The sequence below is a fragment of the Dasypus novemcinctus genome, chromosome 4 (assembly GCF_030445035.2).
Source record: "Dasypus novemcinctus isolate mDasNov1 chromosome 4, mDasNov1.1.hap2, whole genome shotgun sequence".
Lineage (NCBI taxonomy): Eukaryota > Metazoa > Chordata > Mammalia > Cingulata > Dasypodidae > Dasypus > Dasypus novemcinctus.
The window spans coordinates 162617082-162641253 of record NC_080676.1 but is presented as its reverse complement, the minus strand read 5'-3'; the positions used below and the strand labels follow the sequence as shown (position 1 = coordinate 162641253).

At 49.4% G+C, this 24172-nt stretch overlaps 1 protein-coding gene across 5 annotated transcripts in view; it reads right to left on the bottom strand.

Moving 5' to 3' along the window:
* BACE2 (beta-secretase 2) overlaps nt 1-15892 on the bottom strand; it is a 221883-nt gene extending 205991 nt beyond the window's left edge. For 2 of the 5 annotated variants that reach the window (XM_071214980.1, XM_071214981.1), the window contains exon 1: nt 15514-15892. In XM_071214980.1, the coding sequence (XP_071071081.1) occupies nt 15514-15828 (315 nt within the window). In that variant the 5' untranslated portion in view covers nt 15829-15892. The remainder of the gene's footprint in view (nt 1-15513) is intronic. The other 3 variants (XM_071214982.1, XM_071214983.1, XM_071214984.1) reach the window with 3 other exon arrangements.
* Nucleotides 15893-24172: the final 8280 nt, after the last annotated feature.

Genomic DNA, 24172 nt, shown 5'->3' with positions numbered 1-24172 from the left:
CCCCACCGGGGAAAGCCTTCCCCTCCCCTCTGGAAGGGTGCGGGGTGAGTGCTGGCACCAGGAAGGGCGCTGTCCTCGGGGGGGAAATGCAGCCCCCCCTGCTGAAACAGGCAGGGAAGGGGGTGGGATTTGCTCCCAGCCCAGGCAGCCCCGAAGAAAGGGTCCTGAGCGATGCAGCTGTCCCAGGAAAATTCCTACTTCTAAGCGCCCCCAGGTGATGCCCCCTTCCTACAGGCACCCAGGTAAGATGCCTCCTGCTGGGCGCCGGGCAGGCTCCGCTGCCACCCGCCCCGGCATCGTCAGCACCTCGCCCCCAAGCTGAGCAGCTGCCAGCGGACTCCGTCCTCCCCGACCCTTTCCTTCCACTAGAAGGTGGGGGAGGAGGAGGGCAGGGAGGGGAGCAGCGTGGAGAGGGGTCTGGGCAGCCAGTGCCTCCCCCCACCCCACCATCACACACAGGTAGGAAAACACTGGAGCAGACACCAAGGAGCACTTTGCCTTCTGTGCGCATCCCTGTAAAAAAAAGTGGGTGGGTGTTAAAATTCAAGGGGTGTCATTCATACGGGCTAATTGGAAAATAGGGTGATCATGTCGGATGTTGGTACTTCTGGTTTAGATAAAGCTTTAAATCGTTAAATTCTATTCTGGGACTGCTTTGGGAGAAGAGCTTAGTAAAGAAGACTGCAGGTGTATTTCCCAGAAGGCCAAGCGTCAGAACAGACAGGTAAATGGATAAATGAATGAATATTTACTAAGCGTCTGTGTTATTCCAAGAACTGACCCCGGTGCCAAAAGACAGCTTGAGGGGCAGTTTCCCGTAAATAAGAGAGGGTCCAAAACACCTTACAAGAATACTTGTGGCTTTTTAAATGTAGGGATACATTGCACCATCAAGAAAAAAATATTTCAGTACTCAGCCCCTATGTGTGTATATATTTATAGCTTTCACACACTATGAAATTTATAAAATACACAAGAGGTAGCGTAGCACATTGATTCAGAGCACCTACTCTAGGGTCAACCCATTTGGGTTCAAATCCTGGCTCCATTCCTTTTGACCTGTGTTACCTCAAAAATGCAACAGTTCTCTGCTTCAGTTTCCCCATCAGTAATATTTTCATCTTCCCTATGTCAGTCAACAGCAAATTAACCAGAAGTACTACTTATCTCCAGTTTTTTTAAACAACTGAATGTTTTTAGAATTTTAAACAGGTAGATTTTTTAACAGGTAGAAAATGCTGCCTCTTGATTTATGGGTGCAAAAGAGTTTTTACAAGCAGCAAACTTACATGATTTTTGATCATGGAAACCAAATAATGGTGGAAATATTTAGAGAAATCTTCAAAAGACTCTCTCCATGGCAGGAGTTTCTTTGGAAAGCCAGTTTCTCACTCGGTGTTAAAATATCATTGTAAGGGAATATGTTTTAATGGTACTTATTTTTTCCAATATCTACTAAGGAGGATGGCACTGCCAGCCACTTGTCATTACAATAAAAGTCAGCAAATAGGGAACTTTGACTTTCTGGGAAATAAAGGCTCATAACTCATGCTCAGAGGTCTTATTTTTAAAACAAACCGGCAGCCACCAGCTGTCACACAGGATCGTGGAGAGACAGGCTGTCGTGCCACGGAGCTAGGGGATGCAGATGCCACAAGCCTCTCAGTGGGGCACAGCCACAGTGACCAGCGGGCAGGGGGGCAGACGAAGTTGTCTGTGCCTGCCTGAGTGTCACAACTCAGTAAAGCTTACTTCTTTACCACCTTAGGGCAACAAATGCAGGCGTTCTCCCTTTCCTTTCTGGATCACTGCATACACCCTGGGAAGCGTCTGCTCCAACACTGGAGACCTCTGTCCTGGACAGTCTCTCTCTACTGGAGTGTCCCTCTAGGGGTCATGTCCACCTGGAACCTGTGAACAAGGCCTCGTTTGGAAACAGGGTCTCTGCAGCTACAACCAGTCACCGTAGCCATGATGGATTCAGGTGGGCCTTACTCCACTTTCACTGATGCCCTTATAAGGAGAGGAAAATCACATGGGAGGCCTGTGGTTCAAACCCCGGGCTGCCGTGACCCGTGTGGAGCCGGCCCCTGCACAGTGCTGATGTGCGCAAGGAGTGCCATGCCACACAGGGGTGTCCCCCGCGTAGGGGAGCCCCATGCACAAGGAGTGCACCTCGTAAGGAGAGCCGCCCAGCGCGAAAGAAAGTGCAGCCTGCCCAGGAATGGTGCCGCACACACAGAGAGCTGACATAGCAAGATGATGCAACAAAAAGAAACACAGATTCCCGTGCCACTGACAAAAGAAGCGGACAAAGAAGACACAGCAAATAGACACAGAGAGCAGACAACTGGGGTGGGGGGGGGGAGGGGAGAGAAATAAATAAATAAATAAAAATCTAAAAAAAAAAAAAGAGGGAAATCTAGACACAGAGACAGGGAATATGACCATGAGGAGACAGAAACTAGAGTGCTGCTGTCACAGACCAGGAACGCCTTGGGCCCCGGAAGCTGGAAGAAGCAAGAAAAGCTCCTTCCCTGGCACCCACGGAGGAAGCTCTGCCTTGCAGACACCTTGCTTTTGGCCTCCAGAACTAAATGAGACTAAATTTTTGTTGTTTTAAGCCATGGAATTTGTGGTCATTTGTTACAGCAGCCAAAAGAAACTAATACACTCTCAAAAGAGGGATTTGTAGATGCTGCAGTCCCTTTCTTAGACAAACAGTAGCACACTCTAAGCTGTTTTCTCCACCGTCTTTCTCTCCTTGTAGTATTTAAAGGTATTCCTCCTTTGCTTACAGCGGCATGGTGTTCCAGCGTGTAGATGCACCTTGGCTTACTCAACCAGCCCCTATGCGACGGGCACTGGGATTGTTTCCAAGCATTTACTAAGACGTGTGGCAAAATAAGCAGTCTTGTGAATACATCATTTCACATTTTTCCCAATTACTTTTGTATAAACTCCTAGACCTGGATTTCTGAGCTAAATGGAAAATGCATAGATAATTTTCCTAGATATTTCCAAACTTCCCTCCACGTGTTTGTGAACATTTTAATAGAACTTTCTCTCTTCATACAACTGCCTCGAAACAAACTCTATAAATTGTTCTTCCCTACCCCTGGATGAGATCTTGGGTAAAGGTGGTATTTTCCCAATAGCTTTCTGGTCATAAGTTTACTTGTAGGTATTATAAGTCCAGTCTCACCAAAGCTTGCAACTGTCACTCAATTTAATGGGCTTGATTTGGGCTCAGAGCTCAAAATCAAGCTCTGAGCCCAAATCAAACATTAAGTTTTACATAATATATCCTTATATATATAAAAGCTATGGAAGGGGAGGCATGGCTGGATTCTTTGCTGTCACTGCACATGGTAGATGGAATCATGTCCCCACAAAGACATGTTCGAGTCCTAACTACCTGGGGTTTAGGGTGTGAACTCCCTTGTGATCAGGATCTTCAGGTTCTAACCCTGGTCCATACAGTGTGGACTCAACTGTAAATAGCATCTTCCAAAGTTCTATTAAGGTCAGGCCAAACTGAGGCAGGGTGGGCCTTAATCAGGTATGACTCGAAGCCTTATAAGCAAGGAAATTTGGATACAGAACTACACAGGAGGAGACAGATCAGCACCTGACTGAGGCTGAGACTGCCTGCTGGCAAGCCACCACCAGAATGCTACAGACTTGGGGGAAGGCAAGGCCAATACCTTGATTTTGAACTTCTAGCCCCAAGAACTATGAGATCATTTTCTGTTGTGTAAGCCAACTAGACTTTGGTACTTTGTGGCAGCAGCCCTGGCAAACTAAGGAAAATATAAGTAAGAAAAATATACCCTATATTCTCACTATGTACAACCATGAACTTCCAGTCTTCGAATGATTTTCTTTTAAATAGGAGCAGATAGACAGTAATCACCAGATATTTGAGGAAAGCCTCCAAAATGAGAAATCCCAACAAATAGACTGAAAAATGGAATTCAGAGAAGAGAGAGAAAAACAAGAAGCAAAAGAAAACTCTTTATAAAAATCATAGTTTCCCCAGAGAAACAGGAGAAGATATGCACCTCTGACACAAGCATAAGGTGCAACAAAAACAGAATGTTTGGGGAAAAAGAAAAGTGCTCTTGGAAATTAAAAGTCTGATGGCAGAAATGAGTACAGAGAAACGTAAAAGACAAAGAGATGGGAAATAGGAGACCACCAAACCAGAAGGCCAGACATATGAATAAGAGGCCAAAAAGAGAGAACAAAACATTCCTAGAAAATTCCTCAGAAGTGAGGTCATTAGTTTCCAGACAGAAAAGCTTCACCAGCTACCCAACATAATAAACAATAAAGAACCATACCAAGACACATTGTCATGAATTTTTTGAATATCAAGTCTAAGAATCTTCCGAAAGTTCCCAGAGAGAAACGTTAACAGTTCATGGACTAAAGATCTAGGAAGCACAATTGTGCTGGGCTTAGCACAGGAGCAGTGTAAGCTGGAAGATAACGCAGACATAGCTTCAAAACGCTGAGAGGTTCGCAGAGATACCATGTGGCCAGAGGAGCCAGGACGTCTGGGCTCCTGGGCCTGCAGCCGGTCCTCTGCTGGTGGACAATGTGAGCTGACTGCAGACCTGAGGAGCAGCAGTCAACCAGAAACTGTGATTGGCTGGGTTAAGCCCATCACCCTCCATCCACGGAGAGGCCTCTGGAAGCTGGGCTGGCATGTGCTTAAATGTGAGAGGTAGTGGACCCCTGCATCTTGTAGCCCTGGACACAAATATTGGGATTTTACTATTCTCTGGCAAGCCTTAAGGATCAGGAACCCCAGGCAGTGAGGTGTGTATCCAGAGAAAAAGAGAGGAGCAGCCCCAAGGAAGCAGCAGCTCAGGTAGAGAGAAGGGAGAATGGTCCATGGACTCCCATAAACACACCCAGGCTGGGGTCTGCCAGCTGAGCAGCCCTAATGGCATTGTCACCTCTGCCACTTGGGTGGAGCGAGCCGGAAGGTGGGATGATAGAGGCTCCTGGGCTCTGCAGGGTTAATGAGACAAAACATACATATATTTACTAATCGAAGGGTGATAAATATAGATTTAACCTCATGTACTCTTAAGAACTGATGCTCTTTACTATTTAGTACACTGGGTAGCTGGTGAATCTTTTCTGTCCCTCAGTAGTTGGGGAATGAATCACGTTCCCCTCAAGACGTGTTCAAGACCTCATGCCCAGTCTTGAGGGTGTGGACATTTGTAAACAGGCTCTTGAAAGGCCATATGAAGATGAGGCCAAGGGAAATGGATGTGGCTCAAGTGATTTGGCTGCTGTCTACCATATGGAGGGTCCCAGGTTCGGTTCCCAAGGTCTCCTGGTGAAGGCAAGCTGGCCTGCTCTCCATGTGGAGAGCTGACACAACAAGAAAGAGACACAGAGAAGAGACAGTGAGAGACACCACAACAAACCAGGGAGCTGGAGTGGCTCAAGCAACTGAGTGCTTCTCTCCCGTGTCGGAAGGTCCCGGGATCGGTTCCTGGTGCCTCCTAAAGAGAAGACAAGAAGAGAAGACAAGCAGACACAGAAGAAAGTGCAGTGAATGGACACAGAGAACAGACAGCAAGTGCAGGCAGCAGGGGGTGGAGAGATAAATAAATAAAATAAATCTTAAAAAAATAACCAAACACATATTAAAAAAAATTTTTTTTTAAGTAAAAAAGATGAGGCCAAACTGAATCCAATATGACTTCTTGGGCATTAATCCAATACTGGAGTCCTTAGAAGCAAGGACAACCAGATAGCCCAGGCAGGGGGGACAGGAAAGAGATGGCCATGTGATGTGGTGAAGGCAGAGAGATGGTCACCAGCAGACAGTCACCACCAGAATGCTACAGACTACAGAGAAAGCTTCATCTGCTGATGCCTTGATTTTGGACTTCTGACCTCCAAACTGTAAGGCAAGAAATTGCTGTAGTTAAGCCCACCAGGCGGTGGTATTTGTTACAGCAGCCCTGGGAAACTGAGACCTAACGTACTGGAAACATTACGTAATATATCCTTATGTATACCCGAGCTACGGCAGCTCTACTTAGTAAACCTGGATGTTGCTCACACATGAGTGTGGTTGGCCAGGGGCTTCCGCTTGCTCTGTGGCCTCGCTGGGCTGCTGTTTAACAAGGCAAGACCCCAGCCATTCCGAAGGTTCTCGTGGTCCTCACGTGCACAGCACTCCATCTTCAAAGGAGGCTTGGTGGTTGGTTTACACGTCAAACACCACCTCCCCTCGCCCCCAACCCTTCTCTCTTGCTGGGTCCCCACACATCACCACTTCATCTTCTAGAACAAGTTCAAAGTACAATGCGGCAATAAGAGGCACACTCCGGAATGACTCACGGAGGCCTTCGGGAGTTCAGTTTGAAAGGAGTTTAGGAAGTAAGGACTTTAAAGGAGAGTTTAAAACTGTTTGGGCACTCCTGGGCCAAAACGATGCTCTCAAATGCATCCAGCGGTGGACAGCGTTCCTCGGCCATGAGTGAATGCCTGCCCCGTGACAGGCATGTCACCAGGCAGAGGGACGCAGTGGCTGCAGCCAACACTGTCCGGTCCCCAACTCCTGTGCCCGACCCTAAAGCTGTTGGCCGCCAGCACCTTGGACTCTAGCCAGCTGCACCCCTGGGGGCAGAATAGTCAACGAGCCCTGGAAGCAGCCTCGCCCATGACCCACAGGGCGGGCGGGTAGAGGCCCCAGCTCTCGTGCCCCTCGGGTGGGGTAGCTGCTCCTATTCCACACCATCTCCCAGGGACCCAGGGGGTACCGCGCCCAGGTGCCCACGGCAGTGATCCTCTCCCATCAAACGCACTTTGTCGGCTTTTCTCCCTGGCCCCACTCTCCCAGCCCTACTCCTGCTTCCTGGGGTCACCTCCCACATCACCTACCCACACTCACATCCATGGCTGAGGCTCTGCTTCTGGGGGAACCCCACCCAAGGACTTGCTGGAAACAGGCAGTGCCCATCAGCAGACAAATGTAGCCATGGCGTGGAATATTACTCAGCCCCCAAAAGGAATGATGCTCTGGTGCGTGCAACAACATGGATGAAATTCGAAGATACCAAGCTGAGTGAAATAAGCCAGATGCAAAAGGACAAAACAGAATATGATTTCACTTATAGGAAATAACTAGAATATGCAAATCTACAGAGACAGACAGTAGATTACAGGTTATGGGGGAGCGAGGGGAGAAAGTTGAGTTAATGCTTAGGTCTCGAGTTTCTGTTCGGGGTGATGAAAAAGTGAGGATAGCACAACATAATGAACGCAATTAATACCACTGAAATTTCATACTTAAAAATGGTTAAAATGGGAAATTTTATGTTTTATATATGTTACCATGGTAGAAATTTAAACACACCCGCAACCAAAGTCCAACTGGTCTCCTCCACCCCACCTCCCCCGGGCACTCTGCATTTAATCTTCCCTTTTAATTCAGACAAACCACACGTAATGACACCCCTGTCACTCCCTCCCCCCACACACATTGCCTGCAAGCGGTGTAGTATAATAGTGTTCACACTGTTTTATAAGGGCTGTGTTCCAATAAAACGTAACCTCAGAGCACAATGACAAAGTAGGACAAGGAGCTATTTCTAAAGCAGGGTCTGCTGATCACGCCCCCCCAACCATGCGCACACCGCCCCCCTCACCTATATACTCACGCCACGTGCCCTCCCAGCTTCATCTTGGGACCTGCCCCCCCCACCCCGCCTCTCCAGGCTCCTTTTCACGAGCCAGTCAGCTGCACTGCATGTCCCCGCAGGGCGAGCCTCAGGAGCTGCCCTTCCTCGGCAGCCTTCTTCCACCCATGTCCATTACCAGGTGGGTGGCCTCACAGCATTTACTGGAATTCTGCTTACCTTCCTTACAATCCGTTTTCCCAGTGGAACCGAGGTCCATCAACAGTCTAGTTGACCGCTACATCCCAGGGCTCCGAAGAGGATCAAGCACACAGTGGGGGCCTAATAAATACGCTGAATCAAGCAAAGAAAGCACGTCCAGCCTTTCAGTCCACTTCGAAAGCCTTGCTCCTCTTTGTGGCTTCCCCTGCCACTCTGGTTAGAAGTGAATTTTGCGAGAAGACTCACACGTGCCAGCAGCATGAGGGGGCGGGAGAGACCAGGGAAGACCCCGGCACTGGCACATTTCCTTCTCACTTTAGCAGAAATGACCGCTAGCCCACTGAAGGCAGGAGGGTGCAAGCCAAACCTGTTTCTGGAACCATCTATAAGAACTTGTAATTTTCACTGGCCCATAGGGAGCAAGTGCCCTTTGTGGGGTGACAATGCCCCCAGGTGCTGTGTAGGCAGCGCCCACCCAAGAGGGGTACAGTGGGCAGAAGCCGAGAAGTGCTGGGAAACTTCCGTCAGTGTCACCGAGACTGTGATTAGGTGTCTGTGCAATCTAATAATTTTTAAAGGGTGGCTTGTATCTTGTGTATCCATTTCTTTTCCATTCTGTTTTTCTAGTAATTCATTTTTATTGATTTATAAGAGGACTGCTCTGTGACAGACTGGAAATTTCAAAAGGCAGTCTGGTCCTTCAGCAGAGACTTGAAGCGCTTTCTTGCAGGAAACACATCCCAGGTTTCCAACCTGCCAAACACAAGGAAGCTTCTGGAACCCAACCTGCTGGAAGAACAGACTTTCTAAATCAGGGCTTCTTAACAAGGGGTCTGTGAGCTTGAACTGAAATTAAAAAACACATTATTCTTGTAGGGACATGTTGGTGTGGGTGTGATGTATTTATTAAATAACACACAGGATGGTGTGGACTTAGCAAGGGGTCCGTGGTTTCCACCTGACTGGCAAAGGGGTCTGTGGAACAAAAAAGGTTAGGAGCCCTTGTAATGTAAAAAAAAAGAAGGAAACACTTAAAACAATGGTGTTTAGAAAGATGAAGGAATACACACCATGCACATGGCTTCTGCGGTGGCCCCATACATGTCGGCCAAGGACTGGGGCCAGGCCGGCTTCTAAAGGGGACTTTCTGAGACACAAAAAATGCAGATTCTCAGGCCCTGACACAGAATCTAGACTGGATCCCGGGTATCTGTATTTTTAACCGAGTCTGCTAGACATTCTCAGTCCTTTCAATGCCTGCTGTGTTTGAGAAGCCAAGTACCAAACGGGATCTGGGAGCCAGCAGCACCCTTCTCTTCTCACTGATTTGGAATCTGCATTTTAACAGATCCCCAGGTGACTCGGTGCATAAAGGAGAAGAAGCACAAGTCTGAGGGAAGGGGGGAGATTTGGAGCCTTCCAAAGTTCTTGCAAATAAAACCGATGACATCACTGAGTGTTTGTGCTAGACGGGATCTCAGATCACCTGGTCAGATACCCTCATTTGCAGATGAGTCAGAGAAGTTAAATGCCCTGTTGTCCAACATCAAACATGTGACAAGCAGCAGATCTGGAATCGACACCCAATTCCCCAACCACACAGTTCTCCCTGCTTTCCCAAGTGGAAGGGAGATTATGAATTTCCCAGGTGCCAGCCTGCCATTGCGGAGAGAGTGCTGGACGCCAGAGAAACTCCTGGGAACCCCAGCCGCCTTCATGAAGGAGGCACTTTGCGCCCATCAGCAGGACCTCACCTTGAAAGAAGCCAGGGGTCTCCGCTCCCTGGAAAACCCTGTAGTACAGCCGTTTCCATCTGCTTTCCCACTGCCCCACATCCTGATGGGGCGGCTCCATTGGTTTTCTTTGGCTTCTGCGGGGGGATACGGAACGGTTCCTGCCCACCACCCACCCAGCCACGTGAGAAGCAGTGTTTGAGGAGCGGCTTGCGATCTGCAGTTGGAGCAGGAGGATGGTCCTTAGCTGACGGGGCACAGATTCTCCTCCCTTGCCACCCGTGGTCCAGGGCCAGCCTGGCTCCCACCGCCCTCTGCAGCGCCCTGGGATGAAGGAGCTGCCCCGGGAGCACCGCTTCTCCCTCCAGACAGCCTCCTTGTCTTCCTAAAACGGCAGTGCTGAGATTGTTGCATTTCTAGGTACAGGTTTATGGTGTGTCAGGTAAGAAAAATCTGAAAACATCCAACCCGAGACCCGCGTCGGAGAGCAGGCATGGACTCAGAATCAAACCTCCCGGCGTTGTCACCTTGATGTGGCTAGGTCAGCCCTCCAAGAGCTCCCCCCTCTTCGAGGACATCAAGCAAAGAAGCCACCATTTTTCATTATGTAGACAAAAACAATAGGAGCCCTTTGGGGCCAGGGGAGGGGATGGGGACCCAAGTTGCAGCAAGGGCAGTTGTGTTCCCCGCACAGACTCCGGCGGCAGCTGGGAAAGCAGTCCAGAGTATCTGATACACACCCTTACTTGAACCCTAAACGTCAAGGCCCATTCACACCCAGAGAAGTTACAGGAGCCGAGGAGGCCTGTCCCACCCCGCCTGCAGGTGTGTTGTTTCCCAGGTGGTATCTGCTGATGCTAACACACAGTGAGCCCAGGTCTCCATTAGTCCATTTCATCCCCTTATCTCCAGGGAAGGCTAAAGGCAAGCAGAGCAAAACAGTCTGGAGGAGGCAAGGGTGACGGCCAGTGGGATCCAATGTCAGCTGTAAAAAAGGCTCAGGCTGAAGGGAGAGGGACCTGCTCACCAGGTGCAGCCTGATGGACCCCCAGGGGCCCACTGTGGGACAAAGCCAGCCTCGGCAGATCCAGAATCCAGGAGCCAAGGCTTGGCCCAGACTTTCGGTGTCTGAGGTATAAAATAAATCCCAGACAGGCGTCAGACCAGGTGAAAGGGGGAAGGTGCCACTTCTCACCTCAGCTGGTCCAACGACAGCCATGGGACACCACCAGGTAGAAGTCCCAGATCCCAATGGCTAACCATTGCCCTCCTCTCTGGGATTTGGTGAGAAGGGTGAAGGGTGAGCCAGCACGCTAAGGACAGATGGAAAAAGCATTCCCCAGAGCCCGTGATGCTGACCTACCTACAACAAAGGAAATCAGAGGGAAGTCGAGCAAGGGCTGGGGCTGATGGAGAGAAAGGCTTGTGGGAAAAAAGTGTTTATCTCAGATTAAATATATCCACGTTAAAAAGGGGGTAACAGATGCCTTACAAATCTTTAAATGTAGCTTTCTCCTGCCGCATTGTTCTCAACAAGAGAACTTGTTAGTCCTAAGTGTTTAAATACCAATATCTGAGCTTGCACAATCTGGGTAGATTTTCCCCATTTTACTCAACAATTCGAGAACCAGTGCAATATAATGAGACATTGAAATTTTAAAGCAGTTCCTCACTAGTGGGGAAACCCCCGCAGAAGCAGAGAAAAGCAACGGAAGCCTCGCCCGTCCTCTCCGCCCGTCCTCTCCACCACAGCCCTCAGTAACTGGTCTTGCCCCACCTCAATGTCAATACAGCACCCAGACCAGCATTTGCTGTCTGCCTTTAGTGACAAATAAACTTCAATTCCAGGTGAAAACTATTGGCAAGTAAAAGATGGGATAGAATAAGAGGGGGAGAAATCCAGAGAACAATAAACTGAGAGTGAACTTGAAGATCACCGACCTACAAGGACAGTGATGTGTGATGTGTGGGGGTCAGTCACCTGGCGAGGGTCACAAAATAAGGGCTCCCTCCCAGCCGTGGTGGGGTGCTCAGAATGGAGCAGGGCGGCCTAACTCACAGGGTTGCCCAGCTCTGCCACTCGCCAGCCATGAGACTGGGACAAATTCCTTGGCCTCTTCCAGTGTCAGTTTCCCCACCTGAAGGTCAAGTTAAATCACTGTGCATCCTTCCCAGGGCTGGGGTGAGGAGGGAACGGGGATGCACGCAAAAGGTTTAGCATAGTACCCAACACTCCTAGGCGAGAAGTCAAGGTGAGTTGTGGTTATGGTGACCAAGCATTTCTCAGACTTCTGTTCCTCTAGTTAATTTCGAGTTGATTCCTTAGCTCTCCCTTTGATGTCGACTTCTTTCTCTAAAGCGCAGGAGCTCCCCTCTTCAATAGAAGCAACTAGTGGAAAACTAGCTCTGACTTTTTTGCTCTTTCACCCTCAGTGGCTTTCCTTTTTTCATTGTCCTTCAGAGTTCACCATGTCTGTTTGTTCCATCAATTTTTTTCTTACTGGCCCTTGCCTGCCTTTTCACAGTCTCCCCTACAGTGCACGTGGTGTAATTGGGGGAACCCGGCTGGCTGATTCCACAAATGCAAGCTCTTAAATTGCACACACTTCGTACACAGGTTTGACTCAGCCTTTCCAACAATTACGCCCCAATAGACTGATAATCCAGCAAGAGTGCCAGGATTGAAAGAGGATTCCCCAAAGTAATTTGTTAGCTCTTTATATTCAAATGTTTAAATATGAGAGTAGTTTCACTGTCCATTTTATCCATATTAGTGAAGATGACAGAAAATCTTTAACAGAAACCCCTAAAGTCTTTTTGAAGCTACTACAGGTAGATACCCACAGATCTTTTAGCATCTTCAGTTGGATTATTGTATTAGCAAGAAAGACTTTTTTAAAAAATAATTGAAAGGGCTGTAATTATCATCTCTTTAAAACACCATTACTATTATTAATAAGACCAAATTGCGTGGTTCAAACCGATGCTGGTTCTTCCCTGTTAGAAAGAAGTCACATCAAGGCTCTCACTGCACAAAACCCCAGCCTCATCTCCATGCCAACGTGGTCCTGCCCGCTGACAGCCCAGCCTTTGGTGGCTCTCACACTGGCTTCAGGGCAGATGCCCGTGACTTCCTGGCAGTTGTCAGGCAGAACAATGGCCCCGATTTCTTGATTAAAGTCTTCAGGGAAGGAGCACATTTCCAACAGGTGACTTTCCCCTAGAAATTCTGGAATCCTTTCTCTCCATTTGTCTCCCATCTTGCCTGGATCCTACTAGCTATTCCCTTATGCGTGAGTGCGGCTGCGGAGGAAGGGAAGGAGATGGGAGGATGGCAAGGGCGAGAGGAGAGTGCAGTGGTAGTCACACATTAAGTCCCTAACAGGCGGGTGTAAGGGTGTAAGGGTCCGGGGAGCTCTGGCTGGAAAGGACAGCCTAAGGCCAAAGTCCAAAAGAAAAGAAATCAGGAGGCGGGAGGAGAAAGGATGGGCTGTCTGCACCGGGGTTCAGAATTTGAGTTCTGGAGTCCCGCCGCCTGAATTCCATTTCCGGCTCTCCCTCTTTCTTGTGCGGTGCTCCTGGACAAGTTGCTCAGCCTCTCCAAGCTTCCGGTCTCCCTGTGCGCCAAATGGGGACTAAGACCTCAGGGTGGCTGCAGGGATTCCTGGAGATGACACACACACTATGCATACAGCATCGTGCTTGTCGTGCGGGGATCTCGCAGACACGTTGACGGTTACTGATGTTTTAAAAACTCCTTGGTTATCTATTGCTTGGCTTTACAATCCCATTTTTCTCTGCACCTAAGCAATTCTATTTTAGGTTTCAGAGAAACTGCGTGACTCTTGGCCATTTCCACAGACAGGGCAGGAACCCCAGCTGGGGAGTGAGCTCCCACTACTGGCCTCTCGCCAACTGCAAATGCTGTCGGGTTGGAGGTCGTTGGGGAGGGGAGGGGCAGGCAAGAAAAGTGTCCTGAGTCATTAACTCCCGAGTGTGCACATTAGGTATGTGGAAAGTCTGTACACATGGGCTTTGCTATAAAGCCACTTATCACCAAATCAGGAGGAATGTACAGAGTGTTTCATTCCTCATCAGATGTAAAAATTAAATCTGGACTGTGAAAATAGCACCCCCTGGAAACAGGCTAATGCTTAACTGAGAAACCACCTCGCCTGGATGACTTCCTTGGCCACAGCAAAGACAGAAACCTACGTGGTCAGTACATGCTGCTTAGTTAATTCAATCTCAGCTTTTTAAAATAAAGGTCATGGGACTATTTGATACAGGCAAACGGTTATCTAGGAAGGCTTTTCCTGGGAACTTTTTCGAGGCTTTGTCCTTCCCTCTTCCTCTGGAGAGAGAACCACAGGCCGCTTTCATCACTCCACCTACTGTCAAAACTCTCCTTTAGCAGAGAGAACGCGCTCCCGCTCGAGAGCGTTTTCATCAAGACCCCACATTTCCCAAATGGGGAGTCATCTGCCAAAAGATTTCCAGTAGGCCACAAAAGAGGCTTAACACCCCTCACCCAGCCCGTGGAGGCAGGTCCCACTGCTAAGGTGCGCTGTGAGTGGCAGCTAGTACCAGGACCCCGACGCCTGCAGGGCAAGTTAAGCTTCCTCAGCTGAGCCCCCTTCCCGCCCACCCTCTGTCCTCCAGCAACCAGCCCGCCTTGGGAAGCCCCAGGTCGCCCACGTGGACGAGTCCCGTGACTTAGAAGGCAGCGAGAAACAAAGTTTTGAGCAGAATCAACTTCTGAAAGAGACTAATTAAACAACTAGAGAAGCTATTCGGCAGAGCTTTGTTTTTTTTTTTTTTTTTTTTTTTAAGAATTAGCAGGGCATGTCTTTCCTCTTAAGAACGCCTTGTACAAACTAATTAGGATTATACAAAAGTAATGAGTGCGTTCTATTTACAGGGCTATGGTAGCTGAGTTATAACCCAAATGACAATGTTAAAAATAAGGTATCTTTGTAGAGAGTTCTCAGATCAAGAAAACCTGACTTTAAGTCACACTGACATTGGGTAGTTTGAAAATCAACTCCTGGGAATTTTTTTTTAGATACCCTTGCCTGGGGATATTATTTTCTTGCAATAAAAAGTGTCAATGAATGAAAATCGGAATAAAAGAAAAAGAGAGCTGTTTGACTTTCTTTAGAGTGAATATTCAGCATTAACTTTGTCATCATGGGGCAGCTCTTGACGCCCGCACGAACCTGTATATATTTTGGTCCGAGTAGGTTTATGGCATTTAGCACCTTCCGCGCACACGGGGTGCAGAGACGCATCGCTCGGTGCAGAGGGGCTGGGTAGCTGGGTCAGCGAAGAGCAAGCTGCCAAACCAAGCCGGGGAAAGGAAAGCCGGAGCAGAGGGCTCAGCAGCGAGCGAGCCACTTCGGACCAGAGTGGCTTTTTAGCTGAGCTCAGGTCTAAATCCCCGTTAAAGGGTGCCGCGCCGCTGGACGCCCGCCACCAGCCTCTTTAGCCATGAGCCAGCACTGGGGAGGGGAAGGACAGTAACACAGGGTGCGTTTCCCCAGGCTTAAAAGCATCTCGCCGAAGGCAGGGGCACCCTTGTCTCGCTGGAACGTGTCGCTCACGTTAAAGCAAGTTCCGGGTCTCTCACTGTCCAGCCACACGGAGGGGGAGAGCTCCCAAGTTCTTGAACACTCGCACACACCCTCCGCTCCACCCCGGGCATCGCTCCGCGGTCTCAGATCCCCCCGCGCAGCTCCTCTCCTCCTGGGGACAGAAGACAGGTGCTTCCGGCGCCGCCGCTCAGCTGTTTCGGCGGCATTCGCAACCCCGCGCGCCCCGCGAAAACCCTGCGGCTGCAACCAGGAGGAGTGCCGGGGCAGCGCCCGGGTGCCAGCCGGGCGGCCGAGCGCCCACCGACCTACCTTCTGCGGGGGCGTCCCGAGCAGCATCTCCAGGTAGTAGCCGCGGCCAGAGTCCCCTTGCAGGTTGTCCACCATGGCCAAGAAGTTGGCCGCGCCCACGGCGGTCTCCAGGGCGAGCGCCAGGCCGTCGGCGCCGGGCGCCGCGGAGAGCTCGGCCGGGACAGCCGGGCTGGCGGCGGGCGGAGGCGCGCGGGGCGAGGCCGCGGCCACGCGGAGCGGCAGCGTGAAGGGTGCGGGCACCAGAGCCGGGGCGGCCCGCAGGAGCCACTGGGCCAGCAGCGGCAGCAGCAGCAGCGCCCGGGCCAGCGCGTCCATGCCCGCGGCGGGCTCCGAGGCGCGGCCGGCCCGGCCTGGCCCGTCCGGCGGCTCGGGGACTTGGCGGGCGCCGCGGAGCTGCGGGACGGCGGGGCTGCGGGGCTGCGGGGCCGGCTCGGCGCGCACAGGGCGGCGGGCGCGGCGGGGAAGGAGGATGCGAGCAGGGCGGGAGGAGGCGGCCCGGGAGGAAGGAATGGGAGGAGGCTGGCGAGGAGGAGGATCCGGGCGCGCCGGGGCCCGCCCCAGCCCGCGCCGCCAACTTGGGGAAGTTCTTGGCCGTGCCCCCTCTGGCGGGCGCCGGCTGCCCCGCAGCGGACCGGCCCTCCCCCGCGGCCAAGGTCAAGGCGGGGCGCGCGCGCCGCGGGGGACCGGCCCGGCCCACCCTGGCGCGCACCCTGGCGCCCACCCAGACTGGTCTCAGGCTGTCGCGGGCCGCGCCTCTTCCCCGGGAAACTCGAGTCTCCGAATCTCCTCGGACAGCGCCGGGGCGGCCACGGCCAACGGATGTGACGAGGCGCCTCTGCTACCAGGGGGGAAACTTTCGGGAACGCTTAAAGGGGCAGCGAGGGCCGGAACTAGCCCCTTGGCCCCGCGCGCCAGGGGCCCCGTCGGGATGTCCCCTCGCCCCGCAGCGGCGGGGGCGGCGGGGAATTTGGGGGGACAGAGAGGAGAGTAGGGAGTCGGAAAAGAGCCACGAGGAGCGCACGAGGCCACGGGCCTGCGCCTCCCCTCGCCAAGTACCACTGCGCCCCGCCTCTGCCCGCGGGGCCCCGCTGCTGGCCAGGGCAGTTCCCTTCGGCGCCCCCCCCTCCATCCCCACGGCGGCCCCTGAGTGATTTTTAATAGGTCTGAGTGGATGCTGGGAGGCCCAGGGTTGGGACTGGCAGCCAAGGACGCGAGAGCTTTGGAGACTTCTCCCTGAAAAGGCTGCGAGGCCCTTCCCCGCTCGCTGCCTCTGTTATCCCCTGGCGCCCACCTCTCCCCGCGGGACAAGGGGCGTCCGGCCCGGGCTCCTCTGCCCCACGCGTGTCCATCCTGCACCTCCCAGGAGCTACTGTCTCACCTCTCCCAGGACCCCCTTCAGTCCATCTTATAAATTCCTCCCTCCACCCAACATCACTACCTTGGGTTGCCCCTACCCCTAGGCAGCGCTCCACGGATTAGGATTATCTAATTAATACTTAATTAGCTCAAGACAAAAAGACCACAGAAATGCAAGCAATGTGGATTATTTTACTTTAGATGCTAAACGCAGAGGGGACTATTACACAAGCTGAAGTCCATCGATTTCTACTGAACAAGGAATAGAAAAATCTTTCTGCCTCCTCCAGCTGAATTATGTTGGCTGTTTTTTAACACAAACAAGCCCATCTTCAAACAGTGGGGAGGTAGAAGCAAGTACTCCCTGCAATTTCCAGCTACTTCTACTCAAGATAGAATATTTAGCCCTGTCTTTCCAGTTTCAGAATCAGGTCTTGCTCTGCAAAGGACCCTTACGTCAGAGACCTTCAGCTGTACTGAGTTTTAGATGACTTTAACCGTAAACCACATTTTCCCCAAACTATATCCCAATTTTAACAAATCCCCAGCCACCCAAAGAAAGGCCTGGTTGGCTCCATGATATAACCTGAATTGATATTCCCCATAAATCTGCATAGGTGTTCCTGAGCTATTACATTCATATACTCGCATTTCAAATTCAAGGTTGTAGGGGAAGTATAATTTTACAAGTGTTTGTTAATACTCCTCCGCGTCCTGTCTGGAGGGGTTCAAACAGCTAGACATGTAGGATTTATTAAAGATATCGATGGAGATGCTACATGACGTATCAGCTCAGTATTAGGGATATTTGCTCTCTCTAATAATTAAAGACCACAAGGGATATTTTTAGAAATTAAGTTTAATTAAGGTTGGTACTTCGTGAAACCCTCGACTCTTAGTGTGGCTATTCCCGAGCTTTTCATTTAAAAAGGAATGGTTTAGGTTTACGGGGAAATGGATTCATAAAGCTATAGCAAGGAGCACATGCAATTTTAACGGCCAGCAGAGCGGTCTCCTCAGAAAACGATGCAAGCTGCAAGGGACGGTGTGTGGTTGTCTCTACTTCCGTGAGTGGCGGTGGAGTTCCTCATCCTTCCCTTTCTTGGGACTCCGGCGCTGGCTGAATTTGGGAAATAATGATTTTACCTTTGCGGCATTTTAATTGCACCCTTGCCCTGGTGGTCATCTCAAGAGGCAGTCAACCTTGGAGCACTTCCCCTGGGAAGAATCTACCTCTCAAAATATGGGTGAGCAACGCAGAGAGGGGGGGGAAGACGGGAGCCCCCCCTGTCCGGCAGCAGCACTCGCCAACCTCCTTCTTCAGATGTGCCAGTCCTCCCCCTGCACGCTCTAGGAGGGCGTCCACTCCCAGCCTCAGGCTCCCTCAGTCCACTCGGCCAGCCCCAAACCCTGCAATGAGAAGCGCCCCTCTAAGCCAGCAGCAAACGTCATCACCCAGCAGGGTGAGGAGGGCTCTCGCTTCAGTCTGGGGGGTCCCGCCGGGGATGTGGGGCACTCTCCAGAGAACGTGGCCCCCTGTGTTACACCGATGCTCACTGGCTCATACGACCTCGGAGTTCTTCTACACCAGGAATTCTCAAACTCTTTGGTCTCAGGACCCTTTCATCATCCTGAAAATTAGTGAGGACCCCAAAGAACTGTTGTTTATGTGAGCTAACCCTATCGATATTTACAGAATTAGCCATGAAAACTGAAGTGTTAATAATGTATAATAATTCATTAAAATAACAATAATAAACCCATTACACAGCAATGCAACACTTTTAATGAAAACTAACTATATTTTTGGAAGAAGAGTGGGAAGAGCAGCAGCATTTTACTATCTTGCCACCCTCTTATTATCTGGCTTCATAGAAGACAGCTGGATCCCCACACCTGGTTCTGCATTCCACCAGTTAGGGTAGCACATGCCCCTGGAGAACTCCACCCCACACGCAGGAGAGAATGGGAGTGGAAAGGGCAAACATTTATTATTACTGAGAAAAGTTTTTTTTTTTAGTTTTTTAAAATTTTTATCTTTTTATTTCTCTCCACTTCCCCCCTCCCTGCCCCCGCCCCCGCCCCCGCCCCCGCCCCCGCCGTCTGTTCTCTGTGTCCATTTGCTGTGTGTTCTTCTTTGTCCACTTCTGTTGTTGTCAGGGGCACGGGAATCTGTGTCTCTTTGTTGTTGCGTCATCTTGTTGTGTCAGCTCTCCATGTGTGCTGCGTCATTCCTGGGCAGGCTGAACTTCTTTCGCGCTGGGCAGCTCTCCTTACGGGGCGCACTCCTTGCGCGTGGGGCTCCCCTGCATGGGGACACCCCTGCGTGGCACGGCACTCCCTGCGTGCATCAGCAGTGCGCATGGGCCAGCTCCACACGGGTCAAGGAGGCGCGGGGCTTGAACCGCGGACCTCCTGTGTGGTAGACGGACGCCGTAACCACTGGGCCAAGTCTGCTTCCCTGAGAAAATAGTTTTAACCTAAGGACCCCCTGAGAGGGTCAGACCACCACTTTGAGAACCACTGTTTTGGGTCTTCTTCCTGAGGTTTCTACATTTCCTCCTCGAGTCACTTCTAACAGGGACTAATTGGGTCCTGAGTATGAAGTCCTGCTTCCTTACTAGGAGGAAAAGGCTAACTAAGACAGGGTCCTTGCTCTGAAGCTCACAGAGCCCCTTTCCTCTCCCTCTTATCTTAGCACCTGCCCTGACTCTGCAAGAGGGTGCTAGCCAGTAGATGCATATCCACCATCTCTCCTTGCTTCTGAACCTAAATTTTCTGCCTGCCTCCTGGGTTCTTCTCGGTAACGTATAAGCATGCTAAGGCTCCAGCCCTTTGCAGGCTCTGCCCAATTGCCACCCCTTTATAGTCACACTTCCGGTTAGTGCCCCTTGCACTCATCTCGCCTTCCTTCTCAGCATTCACTTCTCACTGTATAGAATTCCACCCACAAATGGGCAGGCTCCATAGGCATTTCTCCATCTTTAGCTCATATCCATCCTGCACCAGCATTCCTTATCCGTGACCATGCCCTATTCTTGGAGTTTTCAATTCTGGATATTCACTAGAATCCCCTGGGTACCTTTAAAACCATTGCTCATACCCAAGCCTCCTCCCCAGAATTTCTCATTATTGGTTTGGGGTGGAGTTCTAAAACTACTGTTTTTGAAAGGTCCGCAGGTGAAACGAGCATTTGATGAAGGGAGAAACAAGATACGGATGTCAGACTGAAGAGGCTAAGGAGCCCTGAAGTCCTGATTGGACTTGGAAATACCAGAATGTACATCCAAGGTTCTTTTCTAGTTAAAAAATATTCCTTGCTTGTGTTAATGATAGGGTGGTCTATGGAGCTCAGTATTTTATGTATGATTTTTCTGTGAACCCACAACTTCTCATATATATTCCTTGCTGTGTCTACTGTAAAGGTCTAGAAACACTGGACCTCTCTGCTGTCCAAATTAGGGTTTCTAAATACCACTGCCTTCTAAAGGGAATCAGGATTCCTTAGAGAAGGCTGATTTCAGGTCTAGAGCAGAAAATGCACAAGATGAACCCGAATCATTTTGTCATGCCAGAAAGCATGGATGCTATTGAAGACATCCAAGGTCCTGTCAAAAACTGGAACAAAGCTGGGACAGTTCAAACACCATTAAGTGTAGTATCTGCAGTGGATTAAAAACTTCAATTATGTCGAAATCTCTGTGCTTATACAGTTCTTTTAAAACATGCGTGAATTATTTTTGAGGAATGCTGAGGAACCAAACACATTATTTTTGAAAACTGGCCAAAAAACGGAAGAGAATCAAACACTTACTATTTTGACTTTGGTGTATAAACTTTTCCTGAAGGTAACCAAATAGTTGATGATGACACGTGTCTCTTTATGGGAGTATCACAACTAATAAATGAAGAATGAATGAAAGAATTAGAATGTTGTCGTTTTGCAATCCCCAATGAGTCAATGGATTGAAGCACTGAGCATAAATGAGTGATAGCATCACAAAAAAACAGAGACCACCCAACACGGTAAGCCTCTCGATGAAGTCAACAATATCAAGATCAAACCTGAACTGATGGGGCTTCTAATTACAGGATGGCAAACTATGGCTTTGGGCCAAATCCAGCCTGCCCCCTGGTTTTGTAAATGATGTTTTATTCAAACACAGCCGTACCCATTTGTTTAAGCCGTTGTGACAGAGACCGTGTGGCCCTCAAAGCCTAAAATATCCAATATCTAACCCTTTACAAAAAAGGTATGTCATCCCTTGCTATAAATTAAGAGTCCCTAGACCCATATCAGTCCTTTCCAATGTATGGATCTTATTTGGATCCTGACTTGAACAAAATGAAAATGTCACAAGACAGAGAAATTTAAGCTTTGCTTTGGATATTACAGAATTAGTGTTAATTTTTAATTTTTAGGTGTGATAACAGTATTGTATGTGTGTGTTTTAAGAATTCTTATTTAGTAGAGACACATGCTGAAGTGCTTATGGATGAAATGAGATTTGCTTCAAGATAATCTGGATTGGTGGGAAACATGCCAGGCAGTGTTCCCAGTGAACTAGATAACCCTCATAGCAACCCTATCAAATGTGCCGTTGTTATTCCCATTTTATGGATGAGAAACTGAGGCACAGGGTTCACAAAACTGGTGAGTAGTGCAAATGGATTGAAACCCTGGAGTCTGATTTCAGAGCCCAGGCTCATCACATGGGGCGAGGGTCACCCCCTTGGCATGGCCTCTCTGAAGGTCAGAGGATGGGCAAGCGGCCTAGGTTCTCCAGAACACCCCTCCATAGGGAATCTACAAAAAATGAAATGACTCGGGCGACCCTGCAGGTGTCCTCTCGTGGACAGGCTCCAGGCTGAGCTGGGTCCACATTAGTGAAGGAGACCCCGACAGCTCCTCTCAAGGACAAAGTTCCAGGAGGAGAGAGCCTATAAACGCGTTTCCTTTTTGGAAACACCACTCTAGCCTCTAGGTTGACAAGAGTTGGGAGTGATGAGCCTAGAGACGGGGAGCCCAATTAGGACGCTACGGCAAGAATGGCTGAGTGCGGTGGGCTGGAGCTCAGAGAAGGAGGAGTTGGTGTTTTATGTTTAGAGCTTGAACCTCCACATACTAGAAAGAAGTGTGAAGGGACCCTCACGTGTGAGGAACAGTAAATAAACCAGTATCTGAATAAGAATTCTTTCCCTTGGCCCAGTGCCGTTTGGTGTACAGAGCAGTGATAGAAGTCCTGCTCCATTTGGATCCTCAGACATTGTGAGGCCCGGATGGCAGAAAATATCCCCACTTGCAGTGGGAAATCGAGAGAGGGACCCTCTGACGGTGTCCTGGAGTCACAGCTCTTTCGCTGATTCTCTAAGATTCTGAGGTGGGAGCAGATTATGCCCTGCAGGGTGTTAATTTTAGCCCGGTGAGTCCCAGGCCAGACCTCTGGCCTGTAAAAGTGTTCAGATCATAAAATTTGTCTTGTTTTCAGCTTGTAAATTTGTGGTGAGTTGTTATAGCAACAATAGGAAACTAACACAGTACTCTTAGGATATTCTGGTCCCCCAATGTCCTTTTCTTCTCATTTTAAAAATTATTATCTTTTTTTAAATGGTACATAAATCACACAAAATGCTACATTTAAAACATAAGAAAAAATTCTAAAAAAAAAATCTATATATATACATAGATAAGAGGTTCCCATATACCCCACTCCCCACCCCCCACTCCTCCCACATCAACAACTTCTTTCTTTAGTGTGGCACATTCATTGCATTTGGTGAATACATTTTGGAGCACTGCTACACAGCATGGATTATAGTTTATGTTGTGGTCTACACTCTCTCCCAGTCCATTCAGTGGGTTATGGCAGGATATATAATGTCCTTTATCTGTCCCTGCAAAATCATTCAGGTCAACTCCAAGTCCTGAAAATGCTCCCATATCCCACCTCTTCTTCCCTCTCCCTGCCCTCAGTAACTCCCGTGGCCACCGCCTCCACATCAATGATATAATTTCTTCCTTTGCAAGAGTCACAATAATTCTATAGCAGAATGCCAGTAAGTTCACTTTGATACATATTTTATTCCTCCATCCTGAGGACCTGGGTTTGATCCCCGGGTCCTCCTGGTATCTCTTAATGGCAATGAGGATGATACTGGGTGGAGAACAGGAATATTGATAACTATGGGTCTAAGAGTGATTCAGAAGATTTGGCCTGAGTGTGAAAATATTTAGGATTAACTTTATTTATTTCACCTATGTTTTATATTTCTACAAGAATGTTTAAATAGGGCTACAAGACTTCTTTCATACATATAAAACAAATATTCTAAAGGATAAGGAAGTATCATGCCATGGTTTAGTGGCAGCATTTTTTGAGGCTACTTCAGTTAAGGTGTGGCCCAGCTCATTTTGGATGGGTCTTAATCCTATCACTGGAGTCCTTTGTAAATAGAATGAAAATCAGACCTGGAGGGAGCGGCCAGTGCTAGACATCAACAGAACCCAGAAGAGAAGGGAGAGCCCGGGAGATGCCGCCATATGCCTTGCCATGTGACCAGCTAAGGGCCACGGATCACAGACACACAGCCCCCGAAGGTCACAGCCTTTGGGGAGAAACATCACCTTGATGACGCCTAGATTTGGAGTTTCTTTTAGTCACAAAACTGTGAGCTCGTAAATTCCCTTTGTTTAAGCCAGCCCTTGTATGGTATTTCCTTGAGCTGCCCAGAAAACTGAAACAGCAGTTATTCAGTAAATATGATATCCCTTCCCCAAAAATGCTGTCACGGATTTTTCAGATGGTGACTTGGTGGCTACACGTGTCTGTGAGGTTTAGGGCACCTTTCTCCATGTCATCTGTCCTCAAGTCTAGAGCTCGGCCCTATGCTTCTCTTTGCCCACTAGCCTGTCCTTGCCCCTTGCACTCAAACTATGTCCATTTTCATCATAGAGACGGGAGTCTCTGAAAATTTCTAGGATAAAATTAAAGATTCTGAGAAGTCATTTGATTATTTAGCGCTACAGGTAAGGGAGTAGATTCCTGGTTACCAAATTCGTCTGGAATCCTGGAATTCCCAGCTCTCTAGTGTTCAGGGACTTTTAAATGTTTATAGCTAATATTAATTCAACGCAGGAGAAGAGAAGAAGCGGATGGCAAGCGGCAGGCAGACGCAGGCGGCTGCACACACGTCTTCTTTAATGTGCTGTATTTATTTTGGTTACTTTCTTAAAGTCTTAATCTTTTCCCTGTCCTGGCAAAAGTCTGGAGGGAGACAAATGGGACCTGATGCCAGCAGAAGC